The sequence below is a fragment of the Mus musculus genome, chromosome X (assembly GCF_000001635.26).
Source record: "Mus musculus strain C57BL/6J chromosome X, GRCm38.p6 C57BL/6J".
Taxonomy (NCBI): domain Eukaryota; kingdom Metazoa; phylum Chordata; class Mammalia; order Rodentia; family Muridae; genus Mus; species Mus musculus.
In genome coordinates this window covers 21,473,007-21,499,638 of record NC_000086.7, presented here as the reverse complement: position 1 = coordinate 21,499,638, position 26,632 = coordinate 21,473,007, and the positions used below count along the sequence as shown (strand labels likewise).

At 39.2% G+C, this 26,632-nt stretch overlaps 1 protein-coding gene across 1 annotated transcript; it reads right to left on the bottom strand.

Moving 5' to 3' along the window:
• Nucleotides 1-10,805: 10,805 nt before the first annotated feature.
• Nucleotides 10,806-15,015, bottom strand: Agtr2 (angiotensin II receptor, type 2). The gene is made up of 3 exons (NM_007429.5): nt 14,945-15,015; nt 14,729-14,788; nt 10,806-13,546 (listed from the first exon to the last, which is right to left on the bottom strand). Exon 3 carries the CDS (start codon nt 13,508-13,510, stop codon nt 12,419-12,421), a length of 1,092 nt encoding a protein of 363 aa, NP_031455.1. The 5' UTR covers nt 13,511-13,546; nt 14,729-14,788; nt 14,945-15,015; the 3' UTR covers nt 10,806-12,418.
• Between the last annotated feature and the right edge of the window lie 11,617 nt (nt 15,016-26,632).

Here is a 26,632-nt window from a genome sequence, read left to right as displayed (position 1 = left end):
CCCCCCTTTGCTCCTCACCCCTGGCCCCTTACTACCTGTGTCAGGTGAGAGACTTGGCCCTGGGGTCATGAAAGCAGAGAGCTTTCCTCATCCCTTACCAGTTGTAATACCCAAGAGAGCAGACCCTGCACCATGCCTGGACAGCACGGTCGAGATGACCCTGGTGGTGGGAACAAGCCAGCCCTAAGGATATGAGTGTGGGAGAGTTGGCCCTGCCACTTGTCTGTAGTGCCTTGACATCAGCGAGGAAGGGATTCCCCCCACCCACCCACCCTTTGCCACCTATAGCAGGCAAGGAAAGCTGACCACCAGGTCCTCAGAGCAGGAGAGCTGGCTCCACTCCTCTCTTAAGGCAGCACTCAAAGAAGCAACCCCTGTACCTCTCCTGGGAAGCATATTATATATAGCTTGCCCTGAATGTGGCTGTTTCAGGTGAGCCAAACGTGAGGATGACTCCTCCTCTTGTCTGTTGCTGGTGGCATTGGTGAGGGGAGGTCTTCTCCCCTCCTGTTTGCCCTTGCCAATCACATCCTGAGAGCAGATGTCCCTATCCCTCACCTATTGCAGCACTCAGGAAAGTAGGCCCAGCAATAGACCTGACTATGGTGTGGGTGAGCCAGAATCAAGGGTGTGAGCATGGAAGAACTGCCCCACAACTTGTCTGAGTGCAGCAGTATAGGCAAGAAAGAGAGACCCTCTCCTACCCTTGACCCTCACCACCTGCAGCAGACAGAAGTGTTGTCCTGGGAGCACAAGAGCAGGAGTTCTGGCATCAGCTGCAGCACTTGGAGAAGGAAGGCTTGAACCTCGCATAGGTAGAACAGCAGAACTAGCCCTTGTCATGGGATTGATAAGGGCACAACTGCAGAAGAGCTGACCCTGCCTCTTGTCTGGTCCTCAGAGTAGCAGAAGCCTGATGCTTCACACCAGACCAATGAGTCATTGCAATGAATATTTGCAAGCAAAGAAGTGTGGAGAGAAGTGTATACTGTGGGACACACTGTGACACACTACAGCTTCCACAACAAGATTTTTTTCTCTGTTGTGTGCTCGGGGAGATTGCAAGAATGGAGGGCATGCATGAGGGGAGGTATAGATGCTGGATTGGGATGCTTAATGTGAAAGTCAAAAAGAATCAATAAAAAGCTGAAAAAGTCAATCAATCAATAAAGCATATATGAATAGTGTACATTTGTTGTGTCTATTGAGTTAATGCACAGATAAGGTTAGAGCTATACCCAATTTGTCTTAGTCAAGGTTTCTATTCCTGCACAAACATCATGACCAAGAATCAAATTGTGGAGGAAAGGGTTTATTCAGCTTACATTTCCACAGTGCTGATCATCACTAAAGGGAGTCGGGACTGGAACTCAAGCAGGTCAGGAAGCAGGAGCTGATGCAGAGGCCATGGAGGGATGTTCTTTGCTGGCTTGATTACCCTGGCTTGCTCAACTTGCTGTCTTAGAGAACCCAAGACTACCAGCTCAGAGATGGTACCACTGACTTATGTAGATGAATAATGTATTTTTCAGGGATTTCCAGAGAAAGAAATTTATGAAATGATTAATATACCCCCTGAGAGAGAACAGTGAAAGTGTATTGCTGGATGTGTCAGCTGAAAGCAAACTGCTTCTGGTGAGGCTTACTTACAGTGATAGAGGAAAACATTTACAAAATCGTTAACTTCATACCACACACCAGAGGATGTGCTTAATTTTCTCAAACAATGAGACCACATCTTTTATAGCACCACAATTAGAGTCATCCCGTGGTTAATTTACAATAACTGACTCATATTGTCCAAGATCCATCTGTCTTTGGCACATACACTGAAATAAAAGTTACATTAGAATGTGGCAGGAATCAGCACCCTTGCACATTTCATATTCTTCATGGTGGCAATAATCTCTGCAATCACCATAGGAATTCAGTGGCTCTCATACATAGTCTTTACATCATAACAGCCTTTACTCCATGGATCAGAGAGCCAGTGTGAGAACTCTGCCAGCAGCTGAGTATATCTTCTCTAATGATGCATTCTGAAGCCATAACCACAGCATGAGTTCAGGGACTCACGAGTCCACTGTGAGAACTTGACCTCCATAAACTTGAATTTGGATGGTAGATTACACTGAGACTTAAGGGCTTATGAAATTAGTTTCAGTTCAGAGCCAGCATTCAATAGTTTCCAAAAGGTCTGGTTATTTCCCTTTCCTCGATGCAGTTACCCTGGTAAAAGGCCATAGGTCGCTTTAGAGAAGGCTGGAGAAAGACTAATAACACAAATTTTTGTCAATCTATTGAGATCTTTCCTGTAAGGGGCCCATGCTTTCCTTCATTCAAATATTATATCTAAATTGGTTCTATTCTAAATTGCTTGGGGTTTGTAGCTGTTTTCAATGCTTCCAGTAAAATGAGAATTTGGTAAGACCATCATGATCATTGCCATAGACTACCTGAATCCAATTACTTTTGTTGTTGCTTTGACTACACTGTCCACCATAGGTGCATGCTCACCTCAATTTTGGCACTTACAAGCTGCCTTTTGGTCAAAGACTTTTTAGGATGTAACTATTTCTACTGAATTTGGATTTGCTGGGTAAGTGACTTCTGTCTCTATTCAAAGGTCTAGACTGCCCACAACAGTGATTACAGGCTTCTAGAAGCATTTCATGGTAGTTTTCCTATTATGAAACTCTAATAATTTTTTCTGGGCCCTCTTTCACAATGTTCCTCATAAGGGGTTGTAGATTTGTCCTATTGAGGGATAAACACTCAGCAGCTGATTATCATTAGGCCATTGACCATCAGTGAATCTTTACATTGAACACCAGTTGCTACAATAAGAAGCTCCTGAGACAGAGACTAAAAAGAACATCTATAGGTAGACATAGATGTGAGTATTTAGAACACGGTTTGAATAGATATCCATTTAGAAAAGTAATAATAGTAGGTTTCCCCCTCAAATTTATGACATCCATAGCCGCAAACTCTTGACTAGGTTTACATAACCAGCTGTGAGTTCCCTCCTATAAATCAGACCTCTAATTAGAAAGTGATTGGTTATCACCATAAAAGTCATGTAACTGAAAGCACATCCGGCCTGACAAGTCATTATTGTAGCTTGAAGGATTCCTGGCTGGGTCAGACTGCTGAGAACTTGTCTCTCCCATCAATCTGCAGAGCACCTTTTGTCAATATGAAAACTAACCAATAAGGAGGAAGCACCTGGCTCAGTTCAAGCCTGATTTCTCCGTGTCCTATGATCAAAGTATATGGAGTCCTTAGCAATAAAGTGTTACAATCAAGCTACAATCAACAAGCAAGAACAATATCAATGGCCTCTACTGTCTGAGGAAGCCTCTGGGATCTTCTTTATTAACAATTCATGACATTCTTAGGCAAATGGATGGAACTAGAAAATATCATCCTGAGTGAGGTAACCTAATCACAAAAGAACACACATGGTATATACTCACTGATTGTGGATATTAGCCCAGAAGCTCGGAATACTCAAGATACAATTCACAAACCACATGAAGCTCAAAAAGAAGGAAGACCAAAGTGTGGGTGCTTCAGTCCTTCTTAGAAAGGAGAATAAAATATTCATGGGAGCAAATACAGAGACAATGTGTAGAGCAGGGACTGAAGGAAAGCTCATCCAGAGACTGCCCCACCTGGGGATCCATCCCATATACAGACACCAAAGCCAGACACTATTGTGGATGCCAAGAAATGCTTGCTAATAGGAACCTGATATAGCTATCTCCTGAGAGGCTCTGCCAGAGCCTGACAAATACAGAGGCAGATGCTCACAGTCAACCATTGGACTGAGCATGGAGTCCCCCAACGAAAGAGTTAGAGAAAGGACTGAAGGAGCTGAAGGGCATTACAACCCCATAGGTAGAACCACAATATCAACCAACCAGACCCTCCAAAGCTCCCAGGGACTAAACCACCAACCAAAGAGTACACATGGAGGGACCTATGGCTCCAGCTACATATATAACTGAGGATGGCCTTGTCAGGCATCAATGAGAGGAGAGGTCCTTGGCCCTATGAAGGTTCTATAGATGTGCTAGTGTAGGGAAATTCGAGGGTGGGGAGGTAGGAGTTGGTGTGTGGGTGAAGGAACACCCTCATAGAAGCAGGAGGAGAGGGGATAAGATAGGGGATGTGTGTGGGGGGGACCTAGAAAGAGGATAACATTTAAAATGTAAATAAAGAAAATATCCAATTAAAAAAATACAATTCATAGGGAGATTTCCCACACTTAATACTGGGATTTTCAAATAATAACCTTTGACTTCTGGGAATCACATTTCCCATCTATTCAGGGCACCTCTGTTCCTGTTCACACTACTTTTTTTTAATCATGTTATAAATTAGTGAGTTTCTCCATGGCTTCTTCACTTGTTTAGTTTTGGCTACACCCTACCGTTTACTTCCTTCTCTTTCCAATCCCTGACCTGCTTTCCATCTTACTAACTGTGGGCTATCTTTCAGCCTACCAACAAGACAAACTACTACATTTTACTCCAAGATAGATTATACGGAGTCTGAAAAACAGCAAATAATAAAGTTTCTGCTTAATGAACCACGTCAGTAAATTTTGCCTAATACAGTTTATATTCCTTCTACTATTATCTTATAACCTTATTCTCTATTTCCTTATGCTTCTAGATTTCTGCTTGTACAGACTGCAAAACACAAGTTATGTTGCTAATTTGAAGAGTGGTGCACCTTCGCAATAGTTGTACTTTATACCTAACCTTAAGGGGACTTGTGAGACATATGTCTAGAGATACATAGATCTAGAAACAAGCTGGGTAAGAGGGGGTTGGTCCTGAAAAGTCTAAGTATTATTTTACATGGCATCTGACTGGCAAAGGGTTTTTGCAGTGTCCCCAAACCATGCATGGTGTACTTTCTAAGATGAGTAGGAGTGTATACCATTAGAGATGAGGAATTTGCTATGGCTTGAGAGTAAGGAGGCCACTTTCTCTAAGGATAAATATCATTATCATTTCAGTGCTTGATACACACAGTTTCTTAACGATCTTCCCAAACATCTCCATTCCAACCAGTAAGATTCCACTATTCCCAAGCTGTGACCTTTCTCTAGTAGCAGTTACGTTGCATGGATAGTAGTTCAGCTTGAATTGTTATCCATAACGGCATGTCAGGAGATAATGCATGAGACTTTTTGGCAATCTTAGCAGTCAAGCTATAATAAATTATGAACTGTTAGAGAACACATGTAGATATTTACAGGCTTTTTTTTGCTTTGGAATGTAAATCACTAAATGAATCCCTTTTACCACTTTTTGTCTACATATAGTAGACATGCCCTACTTGTTGTATTCATTAGTTTACCAGCAGTGTTCAAAATATACATAGTCACAGAGCTCCTTGCTTACAATTGTTTAATCAGGATTATTCATAGCATATCATGGACTGTTAGACCTCTCTTTGCTTCTAGACATTGTCATTAGCATCTTTAAATGTAATTAGCTCAGAATGCCAGATTTCTAACCACTAAGCCAATCAGAAAACTCAACTTTGAAAATCTTTTCCTACAGGACCATCTTTAGTACCAAAATATGTACTAGTTTGCCTTAATGACATTAATAAAATACCATAGATAAAACAACTTAAACAACAGAAAATTATTTTCTCACAGTTTTGGAGGCTGGAATCGCAAGATCTTTGGGCCATCACCATACTGTTTAGTGAAGGTTCTCTTTCTAGCTTGCAGATCAGATGGCGATCTTCTTACATTTCCTTACATGACCTTCTCTTGGTGCAAGTGGAGATAAATGGCAGTGGTGGGTAGAGGTAAATTTTCTCTTATAATGCTACCAAACAGACTATTGGAACCCCAATTTTATTTTATCCTTAGCTACTTCCAGATATCTAAATAAAGTTGCATTGAGCACCAGCGATTCAACATGAATTTGGGTTAGGGACCTAGATAATAGCATAACCCCTAGGGAGGCATTTTTTTTCTTTTTCAGAGAAGGGGGGAAATACCATTTCAAAGTTGTTATTTACAAACATTTCAAGCTGTTACAGCAACAAAAATGTGTCATAGTAAAGGTTTTTATAATGGGAATTATCACTCCAGTGGAGTCTTTTGATAAACACAGATTCGTTGTTTTTAAGGGAAGGACTAGGACAGAATCTTGGCTTCAGAAGAGGCTTAAAATGGTTTCAATCTTTTCAGGAAAATGGCAGGCGCACAGCATTTCCTCTACACATTAAAATGTTGATCTTAGGTTCAGGAGAGTGTGAGATTCCCAAAAGGAAGGGAATCAACACCTACACCTTCCCCTAAGAAACTCCAAGTTCTTATTCTTAAGAACCTACTAAGCCATCCTCTACTACATATATAGCTAGAGCCATAAGTTCCACCATGTGTTTTCTTTGATTGGTAGTATAGTTCCAAGGAGCTCGGGGGGTACTGGTTAGTTCATATTGATGTTCCTCCTATGGGGCTTCAGGCCCCTTCAGCTCTCTGGGTATTTCTCTGGCTCCTTCACTGGGAACCTTGTACTCCGTCCAATGGATGACTGTGAGCATGCACTTCTGTATTTGCCAGGCACTGGCAGAGCCTCTCAGGAGACAGCTATATCAGACTCCTATCAGCAGGCTCTTGTTGGCATCTGCCTAGTGACTGGTGGTTGTTTATGGGGTGGATCCCAAAGTAAGGCAGTTTCTGGATGGTCGTTCCTTCAGGCTCTGCTCAGAACTTTGTCTCTGTAACTCCTTCCATGTGTATTTTGTTCCCCATTCTAAGAAGAAATGAAGTGTCCACACTTTGGTCCTCCTTCTTCTTGAGTTTCGTGTGTTTTGCAACTTGTATCTTGGGCATTCTAAGTTTGTGGGCTAATATCCACTTATCAGTGAGTGCATATCTAATGACTTCTTTTGTGATTAGGTTATCTCACTCAAGATGCTATCCTCCAAATCCATCCATTTACTTAAGAATTTTATTAAATTCAATTTTTAATAGCTGAGTAGTACTCCATTGTGTAAATGTACCACATTTTCTGTATCCATTCCTCTGCTGAGCGACATCTGGGTTCTTTCCAGCTTCTGGCTATTATAAATAAGGCTGCTATGAACATAGTGGAGCATGTGTCCTTTTACCAGTTGGAACATTTTCTGGATATATGCCCAGGAGAGGTATTGCTAGATACTCCGGTAGTACTATGTCTAATTTTCTGATTTCCACAGTGGTCATACCAGCTTGCAATCCCACCAACAATGGAGGAGTGTTTCTCTTTCTCCACATCCTCGCCAGCATCTGCTGTCACCTGAATTTTTGATCTTAGCCATTCTGACTGGTGTGAGGTGGAAACTCAAGGTTGTTTTGATTTGAATTTCCCTGATGATTAAAGATGTTGAACATTTTTTCAGGTGCTTCTCAGCCATTCGGTATTCTTCAGTTGAGAATTCTTTGTTTAGCTCTGTACCCCATTTTTAATAGGGTTATTTGATTTTCTGCAGTCCAGCTTCTTGAGCTCTTTGTATATATTGGATAGATGGCTCCCACTTCTGTCATCAAGAAAAAACATTAGGGGCTATAGACATGGCTCAGTAGGAAAGAACACTGGCTATTCTCCCAGGGAACTGGGTTTCAATCTCTAGCACCTACATGGTGGCTCATAACTGTCTGTAACTCCAGTCCCAGGGGATCCAACAACAAATTCTGTCTTCTCTGGGCACCAGTCATGCAAATGGTGTACAGATATCATGAAGGCAAAAACACCAATACACATTTTTTATAGGGCAACATTAGCCACGTTACCCTTAATCTGGCAGTCTTCTGTATTTTGAGGATAAATTTAAAATTAATTCTGGTTGCTTAGAAGAGGTTTCTTGAAGAAAGTGTTTGAAAACTGGTATCTGGTATGGTATATCTCTCTGATGGATTTCGGCTCTTTCTTATTGGCTCCGTGGATGTGCTTTAAAGAAATAAATGTTTTTAGCCAACATCAACTGTGGCATACATCAGTTGTAAAGTGTTTATGTTACAAGAGAAAGAAAAAGAAACATCTTTCTTTTTCTTACATTCTTTTCAGATGTCTTATGCATACATCACTTCCAAGCTACTTAAGTGGGCAGGTGTAGCAATCTACGCCAAACTACAGAGCCATCTAATTTCCTGTGGATTGATTGCTAAAGATGTAGCATCAACAACTGTATAGACCTAACCAATAAAATGGTTGTATTTCCCAGCACTTTCCATCATTGAGCAATGGTAATCAGGCATGATATCATGGATTGATTAAAGCCCTGATGCTTTAGGACCTTATAGAAGAGAAGAGCTAAATGGTGTAAGAAAATTGTCCAGTAAAACAGATGGAAGTGCAGGGTCAAAATATTTAAAATATTAAATCACTATTACACAGGTTGATGAATGACATACTTGATATATAATAGATTAAAAGAAAAATGTACATATATGTAGTATCTTATCTATAGCAATATTTATCGTGTTGTTAGTGAAGATTAGATATGTGGCTCATTTTAAATAGTTAAAAATTTCAATAAGTACTGACTGTATAAGAAGGAAAACATACCAATGAGTTCTCATCTTAGAAAGAATTCTCTCATCCTAGAGTGGAGAAATTTTAAAAAGAAAAATATATCTCTTCCCAAAGATGCTTTAATAGGTGAATTTATGCAAGCACGCTTGGAAATTCAGCCCCAAGGTACTGATGAGGTTTCAGTGATGGCTAATGCATTTCTGTTAAGTTGCATAAATCATCAGTGCTAATACAGTTTATCTGGAAATCTCGAAAACAAGTAAATATATTTTAGATTTCCTTCCTATCTTTTCTTACTCCATTCCCCCTGTGTGCTCCTTCATCTTGTCAAGTTTGTGGCTTCCTATTGTTGAGAAGTGAGGTCACCAGAGAGTTAGGTACCCAGGTTCCGATCCCTGTGACAGAGTCAGACTAGAATAGGCTTATCTCCACACTTCACATTTTCTTCTTTGGAAGCAGGATTCAAACAGATTAGATTTTTTTTAAATGATGCTATTTAATTGATTTGATTTAAGCCAACATGATGTGGAATTAATATTTCTTTCTCATAAAAAATGTATTGTCAGCAAGCTGCAAGAGAGAAACATCTTTGATAACCCCAGGAAATCTATTGTCAGAGAAAAACTTCAGATCAACATATTTATTCCTCAAAATAAGTGTTTGAGACTCCTGTCTTGCTTTATGTACAACACACTGGTTATTCCATGTGGCTCTGTGAAACTTAGTACAAAAGATGGAAGCACTGGAGAACAAGGGAGAAAGCCTTATCAAGCGACCTCCTCAATTTCCTTCTAAGCACAAGCACACCACCTGCCTAGAAACTCTTGACTCAGTTATGTTTGGAATAAAGGTTGAAAGACTTCACGAGTGTCTTTCAAATACTTGTTTGGTAATTTAGGACTGATATTTAAGGCACTAAATACTTCTCTGGTCTTTCCCATTTGATCTGTTTTAGAGATCAGTTAAGACTGATCTGAGCTTCGCCTTATTATTATTATTATTATTATTATTTATGACTTTTATATTTTTTACAGTCCACAGTCCGGCCATTGCCCCTCTCCTGGTCCTCCCCCCCCACAGTTCCTCATCCCATCCCTCCTCTCCCTGTCTGGAAGAGGGTGTTTCTCCCCCTCCCGCCCCAGGCCTCCCCACTCCCCGGGAGCTCAAGTCTCTCCAGGGTTAGGTGTGTCTTCTCTCACTGAGGCCAGACCAGACAGTCCTCTGCTCTATATGTGTCAGGGGGACCTTGAGCCAGGTCTTGTATGCTGCCTGGTTGGTGTGAACCTCCCTTTCTTACTTGTGTCATGATGGAAAATACCTTAGTCCTTGGGAGAATGAGATGGGATAACGCACCTGTCACAGCACCAGTCACACATTGCTCCCTTCATAGGGGAAATCTTGATAAATGGCCAAATGGAAAGAATAAAATTTTTCATATCATCTTAATAAGTGACCTGGCATTTACATTTTCAAGAAGGAAAGAGGGTATTTGTAGCCATAAATATACCCTCAGTCAGAACTCACATGGTCCTGCATTATCTGTTCAGGTCACAATTCTCGGAATAACTAGAAAACAATGGCCCTCATGGTTCACCACTGGCCTCCTATGGAAGCAGAAGCCAGTCTTTACTATTATTATTATTATTGTTGTTGTTGTCATTATTATTTTTTATTTTATTTCATTTGTGTAACTGAAGTGCTCAGCCTGCATGTATATCTGTGCACCATGTGAAAAACTGGAGCCCATGGAGACTGGAAGAGGGTGTTAGTCCCCTGCAACTTGAGTTACAGACCCTTGTTAGGTTCCATGTGTGTGCTGATCATTGAACCTGGATCTCTGGAAGAGCCAGTGCTCTTAACTATGGAGCAATGCATCTCTCCAGCCCCTGAAAGCAGTCTTTAAAAATCTCAAACAGGATGAAGAGAAGTCCCAGGGGGTGGGAAGGATTTAATAGTTATGATTGTGGTAGAGAAAATAACATGAACAAGAAATAGTCTACATTCGAAAGCCCACGATTCACTGCTGTGCCTGACAGCTTGCTTGGTTGACACCGAGTTTGTCATTTGAACCCCCAGGAGGTATCAGAATTCATTTCCGACATATGCTTTTCATATGCCTGTTTCTTATTGACCTGAATGAGTAATCATGTAGGCTGAAACTGAGAATTATGAATGGGGATTTGCTGGAGGAGACTGACTAAGAGAAGGCAGCAGTCTAAACCTGGAGACAGTTAAAAAATAAGAAGCACACATGGTCTCCCAGTAATGATTTTATTTTTACGAGATTTTGTGTAAAATTGCTTAAAACACAAAGTCATAACTGATTACATATTTAGCTATTTGTTTTTACTAAAAATTAACATGAATACATGAAATCAGGGTTTTCCAAGGAAGGGGTATGAGAGGATTCTTCAACCTAAAACGCCTGGAATCTGACAGAAATGTTAAGTTCCCAGAACTTTGAATCTACCTCATAGGTCAGCATCAATCCAGGAAGGTCTTAGGTGACCTGGTATAATATGGGACAGGCAGAGAATGACATCTTTAACTTCTGAATTAATATTTATTGAGAAGTTTGAGTAAACTTTAGGTAACACAGCTTCAGGTATTATATTCCTCTAATGTAAGAGATGTACTCGTGTTAAGAATGAGTTCTGTGGACCTGGGCTTGCTTTAAATCACCTTCACAGACTCTTATACATTCTGGAACTGTGCCCAGAAATGCAGATTCAAACTACTCCCCAGGGAGTCTTTGTTCTGACAAGTTCCTTGTTGGACACCAAACTTGCCATTTGCTGGGTCTGTTTACCCCCAAGAAGGCATCAAACTTCCAGTCTGACATAACCTTTTCCCATGCCAGTTTGCACTTTATTACAAAGTTAAAGAATTAAAGAATGCTCTCTTTTTCAGGGTCAAAGAGATATTTTGGGACGAAGCCCAGAACAAAAGCATGAATAATTAAACTCAAGTCATCATTGAATATATCAAAGCACCATGTTCAAAAGGTTAAAAATTTAAAAAGTGACCTTTACGTAGTGTCATAATACAGTGTTTTGTTGTTGTATTCAAAAATCATCAGAAGAGAATAGAATAAACAAGAGTCAAAATGGATGAAAAATTTTCAAAGTGTATATTCAGTTTTGTGGATACTAAAATACTTTTCATTGCAGTTCTGTTTTACTAAATAGTGTACTTTCTATAACTGCAAGAATAAGCTAAGACAGATGTGTGATTTAATCTACATTCTAGATCTGCTCAGTGTGTAGCTGTAGAATAAGTACAAAAGCTATACTTGAGTGAAATGGAAAAGGAACACAACTTACAATTTCTTTAAAAGGAGAAACTCTATACCTAGAGACTGAATAAGCCACTACCAACCTATGGCATATATAGAAGAGTATATCATGCTAAACTTAGTGCTCACCTCTCATGCTATATCATATGGTTGGATAGTATAAGAAGTTTAAATTGGCCTTTGTTCAAGAAAAAAGAAATCTGATGAAAATGGACAAAAAACTCCACTAAGAAATGCCAGCATTTTCCAGGGAGAAGTCTGAGATGTCAAATCACCACTCATAATTTGTTGTTAATTATAAGTTGGGATAATTCCCCCAGATACTTCTAGATTATAGATCTAGCTCACATATGACAATCTCATGCCAAAGGACCAGCAAAAGAAGGCACTATCACTGAAAGCTGGTGGAGTATAAAGATTTACAGTTCTACTTGACTTCCTGTTCTCGGGGGAGTAAGTAAAGATTAGATAAAGCAAAGAACTGTATTATACTGATGCCACTTAAAGATCATTTGTGTGGGCCTCCAAACCAATGGCTAGGCTGATTACATGCATCCCACTAACAGATTTAAGACACAAAGGTGTCCATTTCTCTAAGAGAACTGCCTTTTCTGCAAGACATAGTCTCTCTCTTGCCTTGGAGCCAAGTAATGGGAACTCTAAACACACTGCGGAGCTTCTGTTGGAAGCGGTTTCCAACAAAACAATACAGGAAGGGATTAACACAGCTGTTGGTGAATCCCAGGAGGATGGCAAAAGGAAGTGCCAGGTCAATGACTGCTATAACTTCACAGCTATTAATGATACCCATCCAGGTCAGAGCATCCAAGAAGGTCAGAACATGGAAGGGAAGCCAGCAAATGATGAATGCCAACACAACAGCAGCTGCCATCTTCAGGACTTGGTCACGGGTAATTCTGTTCTTCCCATAGCTATTAGTCTTCAGCAGATGTTTTCTGATTCCAAAGTAACACGTTGCTATGAATATTAAAGGAATAATAAAGCCAAGAATATTTTTCATTAAGGCAATCCCAGCAGACCACTGAGCATATTTCTCGGGTGGGAAAGCCATAATACAAGCATTCACACCTAAGTATTCAATGGTTCTGACATCCCGGAAATAAAATGTTGGCAATGAGGATAGACAAGCCATACACCAAACAAGGGGAACTACATAAGATGCTTGCCAGGGATTCCTTCTTTGAGACAGAAAAGGGTAGATGACCGATTGGTACCTATCGACACTCATGCAGGTAATAAAAAAAATGCTTGCAAACATGTTCAGAGTCAGAAAAGAACCAAACACTTTGCACATCACAGGTCCAAAAAGCCAATCATATCTATAAGAGTAATAGGTTGCCCAGAGAGGGAGGGTAGCCAAAAGGAGTAAGTCAGCCAAGGCCAGATTGAAGATGTAAATGCTGGACACCTTTTTAGGGCCCTTTTGACAACAAAACAGTGAGACCACAACAATATTAACAGCAAACCCAATCACAAAAATCATGTAGTAGAGAACAGGAATTGCTTCCAAATGCTTATCTGATGGTTTGTGTGAGCAATTAAAGGCGGACTCATTGGTGCCAGTTGCGTTGAGATTATCAAAAGGACGGCTGCTGGTAATGTTTCTGCTGGTGGCAGCAAAACTGAAGTTGTCCTTCATATTGAACTGCAGCAACTCCAAATTCTTACACCTTTTCTAGGGAAAAAAAAAAGAAAAGGCTTAATGCATACCCAAAGCCTAAGGGGTATTTGAGTCATAAGCATCTTGAAAATCTGTCAGAGGCCAAAATAACCTAAGTGGTTGTAGAAAACAAAACAACACCATGCCTGGCTGGCATTACTGGCTGGAATTACTAATACATCTAGAGAGGAGAAAAACAACATTTCCTCAGTAGCATTAGACTGAAAATTCTGAACAAAACATTTTGTGTTTTTTTCTTCTCTCATGTCTTTGAAAAGTCAAGAGACAAATTAATAGTTTAAAAGTTAATCAGGGTAGGAGTCATGAGACAAATAAGGAGCCCAAAGACAATGTGATAGCTCAAAAAAACAAGGCTAGTTTTCCATCTGTGTGCTTTCTAGAAATCTCACTGCTGCCCGCTGCTTCATAGAGAAATGCTTTCTTGAAGTAACTATATACAAATTGTTGCAGCTATGGAAAATATAAGTAACATAAGCCATAGGGAAAAATAGGTAAGTGTACTGAGAGCTGGAAAAAATATGCAGAAGGTGCATATTAGGATAGAGTCAGGGTTGGGTTTTGCTAATTAAAAATAATGTATTTATTTTCCCTTTGCTTTAACAACAACAAAAAGATATAGATGAATTTCTTAAAGCTTTTACCTAAAAATTTTAATAGTCAATGCCAGTTTTCAATATGGATATTTGAATCTGATCTGTTTCATAAGAAACATCTATTTTCAGTTTAAATAGAAGATAAAGAAAACAAAAACACTAAACCCGAGTCAAGGGCAGACAGAGATGGGTTTGGAGGCTCAATTAAATCAGAATTAGACATTAGTGACTAATTATGATATAGTTTTACTGCTTTTTCTTTGCTATCTTTTCAATTTAACAGAACTGAATAGTCATTACTTTCCAGCATTAACAACAGCGTTCAGGTGGGAAGGCTGCTGTTTTCTTTCAACTAGCAACATTACTTTGAAACAAAAGAAAACTAAAGATAAACACACAGAGAGCAAAACTATTACACCAGATCATTTCAAAGTACATACAATCACATATTCAATTTAAAATGTAACCACTAGAGAACTTCCTCAGAAACGGCAAACTACCATTTCTGTCAAAGGCCCATTCTTTTCTATGACCTTCCAAATTAACATGCAAGAATAAAAAATAAATCCCACTACAGACTTACTAGTTGCCAGTGTTTAAAGCAGTTATCATAAATCAGCTTACTCAGCTCCCGCATGCACTCCTGCAAGAGAAATGGCAGTTAAAGAATTAAGGCATTCTGCAAAATGCAGTTAAAATACAGGAAAAAGAAAACATTCATACACGCACACACAGAAACATTTTTACTGCTGTATGTTCCCCTTCCCTAGTCAAGCATGTGTAAATTGTTCTGCCTTACCTTAAAATGCAGGCTGAAGTAAGCTTTCAGTTCCGAGCTCCCTCCATCGCCAGCCTCTGAGATGTAACTGCACCAGATCTCTGGTTTCCTTCTTATATATTCGCTCTGTCCACTGGGGAGCCTTCAACCTACAGAATTCTGGAGCTGACTTATGAACACTTGCCAGCTTTCCAGAGGGCTTTTCTTCTGGCTGCAAAACATTAATCTGAAGTTCTCATGTCTCCAATCATAACAGCTCATTCAAATAAATCTCAAACAAAAAAATAATAACGTTTCCACAAATGTGTTAGAGATTTTTAAACTCCGTGGCTTTCTTTAAGAGAAGAATATCATTTTTAGCAGAATTTTCTCTTTCTCTTTTTCTGATCCTGACACTCTAAAGTAAGTTAAGGACTAGGAAGACCAGAGAGTTGATTCTAGTAGCAGGCTTTGTTCACAAGCATCTTTTACAGCTTTTAGCAGATTTTGAATTTTTACTCCTATTTACTAAAGAATGGTAGCAATTCTACTTGAGGTCTACAACTTTTAAATTTTTACCTTGCTTTGAACCATTTTGGTTGGTTGCCCTGCTGCTAGAAGGTTGGGGATAAGAAGGATAAAATTTTGTTGTGACAAAAAAAAAATCAACATCTAGTGCCTTTTTTTTTTCATGTGACTGTCACAACTGTAGCTCAAATATATAGCAGACAAGGTAGAAAACGATTAGGCTGCTATTATAGATTGCTGCTATTATAGATTGCTGCTATTGCGGCTGCTGGTATGGTTATGACTGTTTTTCCTTTTCTCTGGAAGAATGATCACCTTCATACCATCCAGCAACAGCAAGAAAAAAATGGATACAGTCCATAAGAGGTGATGGCATTGTACAGTACCAGCTGATAGCAAATGCTTCGCACCTAACACTGTGCTACGTTACTGTGTCCTCAATAGATCAACAGAGAGCGCCATAGCAAAAAGTAAGGAATGGCCTCTGAAGGGCTTCACAATCTAATTTCTGCCGCATCTCACTTCTCTGAGTGGAGTCACATGACTTTCCTTCTTCGTGTCATCTGAGAAATGGGGATACTAATTACTCATATCATGAAGTTATTAAAAAGTAAATGAACTATCCTATTTAGAGTACTTAAGATGATGCTTAACACACAGCAAATGCCCTTAAAAACTATTAATATTATTGCCGATTTACTGATCAGGAAACAAAGGGTGACAGAATTTAAATAAATTCCCTAGGGTCTCACGGGTATGAGGACATGTGAATTTCAACAAAAGTAAACTCTTGCCAGGGCTCATATTTTTTCATCTCTACCCTGCTAGCTGATTCTTTTGTCTCACCATTCTCTGAGCAAAAGGAATACATACGGCATTTGCAGACAATAGTCACTGCTGACAGTTAATAAGCTATTGCAAAAACGCCAAAGAAGAAAGTTGGAAGGATTGCTATGCAAGGGAAAGTGTTCTTAAATGTATTAGCAAAATGGAGATCAGAGAAGAGAAATATGGAATTGTGAAATTTTCTGCAGTTTGTGTCGATAACCAGGTAATCCACAACACCAAAAAGAGGTGTGCAATTACAAGGATTCCCATGGATCCTGGAAAGAGGGCATGGTGCATTGGTAGTACCATAGTGAGCATTAGTGTATCCCAAGCTGCAAGCAGAGGAATATATATCTTTGTCCTTAGTATTTAGGTACATAAGTATAAAGTTCAGTAAAACAAGGAAAGAGAAGTGATACATAAGAGGACAAAATTACAAATGTCTCAAGAAGCAGCAGACAGCTTGTGCTATCTGTCCGTCCACTGACATTAAAGTAAATCCTGTAACACATGAGCATATAGAACAAGTAAGTGTTGCTTCACATTGCCTGAACATTTCAGTAAGCTCCAAAGGCTTGTGGACACCATTGTAGCACTTGTTTTGATTAAATGAACTTGAACATTGGCAAAAATGCACCTAATATACATATACACCAGTTTGTAAAAATCTCAAACTATTTCTGCCTCATGCTCTAGACAGATCCAGGTAGAAGCTCTGTTTAAATAATGGAAACCTGATGTCTAGGAAACAAAAGACTGGGCACATATGTTTATCGGCAGGAGATTTGAAAGGAGAATGAGTTTCATTCTTTGCTTAAGCCTGGTTTCTGCCTTCATTTTAAATGTTTATTTTTGCCACATCCAGGGAATTTTCCAGGCCAGAACTTCTGAGTGGTCACAATGGGTTAGGTTCCTATCCTGGTCTAGTTCAAGCTCCTCTTTGTGCCCACTTGCAAAGAAATGATCATGCAGTGAGCTATAAACTTTAGAGAGGAAAAAAATCCCTGCAGGCTGCCCTCCAAGAGACCCAGCCTTGAACACTCCTTAGAAACAGGGGACCTTGTCTAGAGCTTTCATTCTTAACTACAGCTAATTTTGACGTAAACAAACTTTAAAGATTCACACACTTCCCGTAAGATTAAAAAGACCTATACTTTGTTTCTTCATAATTTTAAAATAAAAATGTTCACAGGCCAAAGAGAAAATTTGTAACTTCAAGGAATTAGGGGGGTAGAAGAAAGGGGAAATAGCAAGAATATTGACACCACTCAAAGCAAAAAAGAAAAAAAAAAATACAGCCCATTATTGATTCAGCAATGACCTCCCAGTTAAGCCAACAATGTAAATACACTTGAGAGTCAAATAAATGTCAGTCATGGGAAGCAATGCAACACAGGAAAAAAACACTCTCCTGGGGACTGGATAAAGATTTTTATTTTTAACTTGAAGATTGACTTTAAAAGCTTTGGGTCATTTGAATAAATTATGTAGCTCTTAAGAACAAATTAATCTAAGCTAGCAGATTTAGTAATAAATCACATTAATTTTTCTGAGAACCTATTCTTTCCTGTAAGATTACTTAACAGTGGGTTTGAAAGGAACCAAAGGTTTTTGTTTAAGATTTATTTATTTTTACTTTGTGTGCATGAGTGTTTTGCCTTTGTAGATGTAAGTGCACTATGTGCATGCAATGCCTGCAGAGGTCAGAAGAGGGCACCAGATCCCCTGGAACCAGAGTTAACAAAGGTTTCTGAGCTGCCATGTGGATGCTGAGAACAAAACCAGGGTCCTCTGCAAGAGCAGCAAATGCTCCTAACCACTAAACCATCTCTCTAGCCCAAGAACCAGGGTTTAAAAAATTCTTGGGAGTTTTCTCTCCAATAATGCTTTCATTATTATACAAAGTTCATGAGAAAAATTAGTCCCCCTTTTCTACTTTTCTCCCTGTACAGAGTATGCTTCCAAGGAGGGAAAAAAAATGGATACATAAAGTGTGCTCAGTATAGAGGTAAGGATTAGAGGAGCTGTTTTGTATAAATATTTTAGATATTTTCCCCTATCCCAGGCATCTCTGCGTTCCCATCTAGACCAATATTCTTTCTACTTCTTCCAGATTTAACATATTCTCTCACTCATACACATATGCTAAGAAACCACTTCATACTAGTCTTCCTTCAATTCATGTATTCATATTCTAACTGCCACTTCTCCATATCTTAAGGGGGCAGAAAGCAAGGGAGTTAGCATAGTGCTTATCATCAGCATGTCCTTCCTCACATATTATGTTTGTGCCTCTATTTGGTTTCCAATACAACAGGAACAGGGATGCTACAATGAAATCAGGGGGAAAACAGAAGGTCCTCTATTCAAAACTAGATAATGGGAAAAAAAGATTGCTGTCTCGTGACCATAATCCCAACATTCAGAAGTCTGAGGCAGGAGGATTGCTGTGAGTCTGTTGTGGACTTCAGTTACAATGTGAGTTTTGGATCAGACAAAACAACTTTTAAAAGCTATCACATATGCTGTTTGTATCTGGTTTGTATTTATTTTGGATGCCTTATCCATCAGAACTGACTGCCTCCTCTTGTTCTTTATGTTTATATTATTCTCTTGTAAGAATATACTAGAGTTTAGTAATTCCTTTCTGTACAGAGGCTTGTTTTATTGTGCTTACACACATATTTTTGAGGAGTTGGTTTCTGTGTGGAAATGATAGATCACATAGGTTATTTAGAATGTTAGCAGTTAGTACAGGGGGCCTTCTGTAGAGAGGTATGGTCTCACTGGTCCCATCTGTTAACCCACTGTCAACTTCCCTCCCCAGATCTTTTTCTAGTTTGCATTTATTTCCGTTTGAAGGCTAGGTATCATTTCATACACATATACTTGCTGATTGATTGTTTTGCAGTAGGGCTGTATGTATTAGAGCCTTTATACTATTGTTCTTCTCAATGTGTTGAAAGTATTTTCCCTTCAGCTGTTACAGTTTCATGTTTTTATACTCAATGTGCAAGTTTTATCTTCATATACTCTAACCTGGTTTTTAAATGTATCCACATATCAATAATTATAAAATATATACCCTTTTAAAACCTCATAGTTAAATTGACCATTTTGTAAAAAGCAGACTAAAGGTAAATTGACAGACATAAGATATTACTTGCTCTGAATCTGCCTAGGCCTCACAAAAAGATTGAGTGAGAGGGTTATTAAAGCAGTTATCAAGGTGGAGACTACGTGATGAGATGAATGGCTGGCTGGCTGGCTGGCTGGCTTAATGTATCCCTGAGACCAGTTGCTTCCAGCTGAATTTAGTGTCAAAATCAAAAGGAAAAGCTCTATTTATCTTCTCCTGAAAGGCACCTGCAGACCTAAGTGTTAGATTCCAATCAAGATCTCACAGAAGGCACCCTCTTTCCATCAAATGACATCTCATATGCTATATAATTATACTGGTGGCAAAGTAAACTAATTAATTAAAACTGTCTATCTTCTTTGCTTACATTAGCTGAATTGACATTTTCTATAATCCATTTATGAGAGGACTAAATTGATTAGCTTAACTATAGTACCCAAATGGCCAATTGATTAAGTTAGCCAAACCAACCAGTTGTTTTGACAATATTTTAGTAGCACTGTCAAGTAGTAGGGATGATTAAATTTTGTCAGAGAGGATCTCTCAAAGTGCAGTGGAACAACAAATCATTTCACTTAGTTTACTCCTTTGGTTTGAGGCCCAGAAAACTAACTTTCTCAACTGAGACCCCTGGTTTGTTCACTGGTATTAAACTTCTCACAAAACTGGTACCTTACAGCTAATTTATTATTTTACTATTGAGATATACCACTCTCTCAAGGACCCTAAGGTCAACTTGCCAGCCAAAAATGAGCAAATGAATAATATCCTGCTTCCAAATGTGTCTTGTTTTTAGAACTAATATGTGCTCGAGTTTAAAATAGTAGTTTGCATATTTAGTGTTTAGTGTTCAGACTATACAGTCTGGGAAAACTTGCCACAAATACAGGCATTCTTCGATGAAAAAAGTCATACTTCACACACACCCCTGACACACACACACCGCTAACTGAAACAGCTAGGAATGATGGCACAAGCCTGTAATTCCAGCATGCCGTAGGCTGAAGCAGGAGGATCCCAAATTCAAAGCCTGTCTCATCTACAGAACATTACCCTGAAGCACCCTTTCTATTTTTTTCCAGTAAGGGAAATCTGATAGCTCAGTTTACTTTCTGTTGCTGTAAGAAATGCCATCACAAAAACCAAAGGTGTAGATCAAAGGGATTGTACACTTCACAGTTATTCACCAACAGAAGTCGAGGTAGGAACCTGGAAAGAGGAGCCAAAGCAGAGACCAGCAAGGAACTAGAGGAACGCTGCATACTGGCTTGCGCCCCATAGTTTGCTCAGCTACTTTTCTTATACATCCCTGGCCCAACTACCAGTCCACCACCCACAGTGGACTAGGCAATTAACAATTAAATAATGTTCCACTATATGCCCATAGACAATCTGATACAAACAGTTCTTCAGTTCAAGGTTCCCTCTTGCAGATAAGTCCAGGTTTCAGTCAAGTTTACAGCTGAAACTAATTTTAGAATCTGCTTTGGTGACTATAAAATCATACCAGGCAATCTGGTAACCAACAGCATATCTCACCTGAGCTCTGGGAAATTTTGCATCAAATATCTTCCCACAAATAACAATTATGAGCACGCCAAGCCATTTTCTCAACCAGTTTTGCTTCTTTCAGCTCTGTTGGGCAGCCACCTCATTGTATTTATCCATTATTTTAAATGGTATTGTTATCAATAAAGTCTATAGATATAGTCAAGTTCCTATTCTATGATAGCTACCAGTCATTCAAACTCTACTCTGATCAACTAAACAAATCCACAAATTTAGAGAGAGAAGAGAGCAATCTCTCATCAAAAAGAGAGAAAGGGCAGCAAAATAATGTTCTCTTCAAGACATCAAGTCATATAAAATATTGACAAATAAATAAAAAATGGTTATTTGGCTATAAGGAGTTTGGTTGCCCTCACCTCTCCTTTAGGCTATTTAGGGATAGAACTGCACATCTTTGAATGTGTTTTGTTAAGGAAACACAAAACAATTTAGGATTAGATGGGAAACAAAGATGTAGGTGGCTCCTAAGATTTTTACCCAAGGAAATGTGAATAGGAGGGTTATCAAGAGGAATTGTGTTTATGTAAGAGAAATGTGGATTCAATAAAATCTGTAAAATCTATAAGCAAAAGCAGAATTTATAATGCATATAATATGCAACCTAACCATGAATAAAATTCACATATTTAGATATCTACAAATTGATAGCAATATTTATAATGATCTTGTAACATATTGCTATATATTAACACCCCTGTTTTATACTGGTTTTATTGTATACTGTCTATGTAATTTAAACTGTTCTCTTTAGTTGTTATTTAGTTTTAACTTGACACATAGTTCACATGTTATATATTCACCTATTCAAAATGTGTAGTTCAAAGGGGCTAACAATCTGGTTCAATGGTTAAAGGCACTGACTTCCAAGCTGATGACCTACGTTTGAATCTATGCAAGTTTTTTTCTAACCTCCACATGTGTGTGTTTACTTATCCCCTGCAACACAACACACACACACAAATGTAATAAAAATTCAATTTAAAATATAAAATTTATAGTCCCACCTCTGTGCAGGATCTCTATCCTTATGTTACCCACAGGTGCATAACTATCCTTGGGGTGCAGGGTACAGAATCACCAGCTACGGGGTGGGTGGTAAAAAAGTAAACCACTATGTCTTGCAGCTTAAGGAATGTTGTGGCTGTGTTATCATGAGGTGTAAGTGTTGTTCTTTCAAGGGAAAAGGGTTGCTTTCAAATCAGCTGCTTCCAATCTTGTCTCACCAATGTGAGTGACTCTGGGCAGGAGAACCATTAGAGTGGATCTAGACCTCATGAATCTGCCACTGCAAACAAACAAACAAACAAAAATGGACCAGCACAGCAAGTCAATGGCAGACCGAAGCAACTGACCCAATATTCTGACTTTCCAGAAAGTGTACAGAGCCTGAAGTTAAATAAAGAAACCAATACTACTAAAGAAGTTCCTAGTAACTCATTGGAGAGACTTCGGGAGCTCCCAGAAGTCCTGCATTCCTCCTTTAATAAGGTCAGACCCAGTTCCAGGGCATCTCAGATGAGCTTGCAATCTCAGAAGTGGTCACCTGAATGAGCAAGAACTGGATATGGTCTTCTTGGGTATTAGACACTGTAGCCTCAGGGAAGAAGAATTTAAGAATTCAACAAACAGAATGAAGATAGAGATGCCAGGGTGAGTCTTGAAGAGTTCTACTTTGGCCTATTCCTTCATGAACCAGTTTCTCTTCTAAAAAGAAGGGCCTTGGTTTTATTACTAGGCCACATAGGAAAATAGCTGATATACCACCACCATACAATTTCCCTGCTTTGGTCTATGCCTCTAATACACATAGGACATTAGAAGCTTCACCTTTTTCAAGCAGAATATTGTTTCAAGGGCCTAGGAGTACATTCAGAATGCAGGGAGAACTTGAAGAGCACAGATTCCACCATGGGCCTTTTTAGCAGTCCTAGACTCTTACAATGAACTTCTGACAAAGAATGTCTTCCAGAAACAGCAGTACTGGTGCACATATGAATTCACAGAGGCCGTGACAAAATGGACAAGGCCTTCAAAAGTTGATTCAAACAAAATCCCAGCACTGAGAAGGGAAAGTAGACAGTAAGTCCCACCCCAAACCAAGAAGCTGTTCACAATTGATAACCACTTCAAAAGGGAATATCACTGAACTCCAGTGAAGTGTCACTGTATATATAAATGACACTCAACACCCCTAATTAGTAGGAAGAAGTATAAGACTAACATCACTCCTTTCCTGACCACTCACTTTATTCAGAGATCTCTTTCCTTTCCTCTCTATCCTTTTTTCTCTCTTATCTAGTGATAGGATGTTGAAAGGATGGAAGAAGAAGGGTGGAGAAGGGTGGAAGAAAGAAGAACCCACAAAGTAGCCCAAAGACAAGCTACAGGCATGTAAGGGATAATAATAATAATAATAATAATAATAATAATAATAATAGCACGTCATAAGATAAAAACAAGCAAACAAATTGAAATAGGAAAAAAAGAAAGAAAAAAGTCAAAAAAGGGCATAGATTCAGTGACACACTCCTTCACACATTCAGGAATGTCATAAACTACAAAACTGGAAGCTGTAACATATACATATGTGTGTATATACATATGTATATATGCATAGTGTGTGTCCAAGACCTGTGTGATACAAATACATATAATATCATATGTATGTATTATTATATACTTATACACAATAAAAATAAGCCCTGAGATGGCATTGTAAGACAGGAAACCTCCAAAGATGCCATTGAGTTCATTTTCTGTTTCTTAAGAGTACTTTGTTTGTGAGACTCACTTGGAGAAAAGGAAATTTTCATTTCCAAATGGTTATGTATAGGGTTGTTTCTGAGATATGGAAAGAGGCATGTGTTTCCTTCTACTTTCAGCTCTAGGACTCCATCTGGTGCAGACCCATGCAGGCCCTGTGCTTGCTGCCTCAGTCTCTACCTTCATATGAGCTTTGCACATGTTGATTTAGAGGGCCCTGTTTCCTTGGTGTCCTCCATCCCCTCTCTGCCTCCTCTTCCACAGGATTCCCTGAGCCCTGAGGGATTTGATGAAGACATCTGTTTAGGACTGAGTGTTCATAAAAGGTATCTCTTACTCTTTGGGTATGGGTCTGTATTTGTTCCCATATGCTGCATGAGGAAGATTTTATAATAAAGAGAGAGAGAGAGAGAGGGAGAGAGAGAGAGAGAGAGAGAGAGAATAATGTTGGATGGTAGGAAAATGGGGGGATCTGGGAGAATTTGGGAGATAGTAAAGAACATGATAAAATGCATTTTATGAAAAAAAATACACTGGCAGAAACTGAACTACAATCAAGGGCAAGTAGAGTAGCTAGAGTAGAAAGGACAAAACAAGGCAGGTACTAGAGAAATTTGCACTTCAGACTGTTGCCTTGTATCTTTGCTCCAGGTACTTCACTTCTTTTCCAGAAGTTGTGTCATGACCAAGTAGAAGTAATTTATCTCTTCCCCAAGATGGGAAAGACAGTTCATTTGAGTTACTGAGGTACTTGCAAAGACTGAGATCTTAGTACAAAGGATGAGGGGCAGGAAGTTACTTGAAAAATCTCAAGGTAAATTAAAATGCACAATTCAGTGAGTTTTAGTATTTACCGACTTGTACAACAATCAGTAAAGAATAATTCTAGAACACTTTCATCACTTCTTTTTTTTTTAGCCTCTTTCCTTTCTTTTATTTTTTAAATATTTTTATTAGGTATTTTCCTCATTTACATTTCCAATGCTATCCCAAAAGTCCCCCATACCCTCCCCCCCCTCCCACTTTTTGGCCCTGGCATTCCCCTGTACTGGGGCATATAAAGTTTGCATGTCCAGTGGGCCTCTCTTTCCAGTGATGGCTGACTAGGCCATCTTTTGATACATATGCAGCTAGAGTCAAGAGCTCTGGGGTACTGGTTAGTTCATAATGTTGTTCCACCTATAGGGTTGCAGATCCCTTTAGCTCCTTGGGTACTTTCTCTAGTTCCTCCATTGGGGGCCCTGTGATCCATCCAATAGCTGACTGTGAGCATCCACTTCTGTGTTTGCTAGGCCCCAGCACTTTCATCACTTCTAAAAGAAAGTTGATACCCATTAGCAGTACCTCTTACCCAATCCTCTCTGAGTTCGATTCTTTTGTTCTAAGCTTTAAGTAGTTAGTTATAACCTGTAAATTTCAAAGGAGATTGCCTAATAGAAAAGGTAACAAGTAAATACAAATGAACAATCTCCAAGACACAATGTGGTGTTACAGTTTGCAGCACAGCTTTCTCAACTTTCAGTGCCAGGAATCTGTGGTCCCACAAATTGCAATAAACTAAGCTACTCATTCAGTGAACATTTCCTACTGCTGGCATGAAAATTACTCCCCCTAATGGTATACATTTCTGTTATTTACTAAACCCTCATGAAATCCACAGGTTAATGTTTGAGTTTGCTGATGCTGAAAAATGTGAACAAAACGTAAAAGACATTAAACTCCAAGTTGAGAACTTGACAGAGTTCACAGAGACTTTGCAGCAATCATGAGTGATGTCTGTCATCTCTATCTTTTAAGTGAAGAAAAATGCAATAATTGAAGCAGAAAAGGGTTTTAAAGTCCCCTAGGTCTGGAATGATGGCTCAATGATTAAGAGCACTGGCTGCTCTTGCAGAGAACCTGGATTCAATTCTCAGTACCCACCTGGCAGCTTACAACCATCTATAACTCTAATCCTAGGGGATCAGATGCCTTCTTCTGGCCTCTGTGTGCACTGAATGAACATGGTTAACAGACATGCATTCAGGAACTCAGACATATGAACTAAAAAATAAGTAAATAAAATCTCAAAAAAAAACCCACTTAACTCAATAATTCAGAAACTAGTAAGTAGCCAAAATGCTGAGAATATTGTGTGTGTGTATATATATATCCAGAGAATGTGGGTTTTTAGCCAACAAAAATATGTACACAGGGCCTGGTTGTAAAACCCATGAACTCACTGAAGTTGTAGCTATCTACACAAGACACATGCAAGATTGGGCCTACCAACATTTATCACAAATGATGGAAGGGCCTATGTGGCCTCACCCTTCCCTGAGGAACTAACTGGCAGTTAACAGTTGATGGGAAATGGTGTGCCATTTCTTAAGTTGCTCTTGCTCCAATCAATAACTTCTACCCAAGCTAGGAGAACAAAGTCTAAGTTCAACACCTCACATACAGAAGGAATGCATGAGTGTATGAAGTGACCTTATGAATGAAGGATTCCAGCAAGAGAGGAAAGAGGATGAGATGAGGGGAGATGGGGGGATGGGAAAGTGACTAAAATTCACCATCTACATGTAGGAAACTCTCAAACACTAAAATTTTAAGTTGCCAATATTCAAGCACCTAGTAAGTTATAGTAAAGAGGCTAAAAAACCTCTGGTAAATATCAAGACACGAGAAGAATTGATTAACCTGATTGGTGCATAAGGTATTTCAAAGCATTCTGGATCTCTCTGGGTAAAATCCAATCTGAAAGATTATCTCAGAAAATGGGAGTAATTTCTTTTTTTTTTTTCCATTTTTTATTAGGTATTTAGCTCATTTACATTTCCAATGCTATACCAAAAGTCCCCCTTACCCACCCACCCCCACTCCCCTACCCACCCACTCCCCCCCTTTGGCCCTGGCGTTCC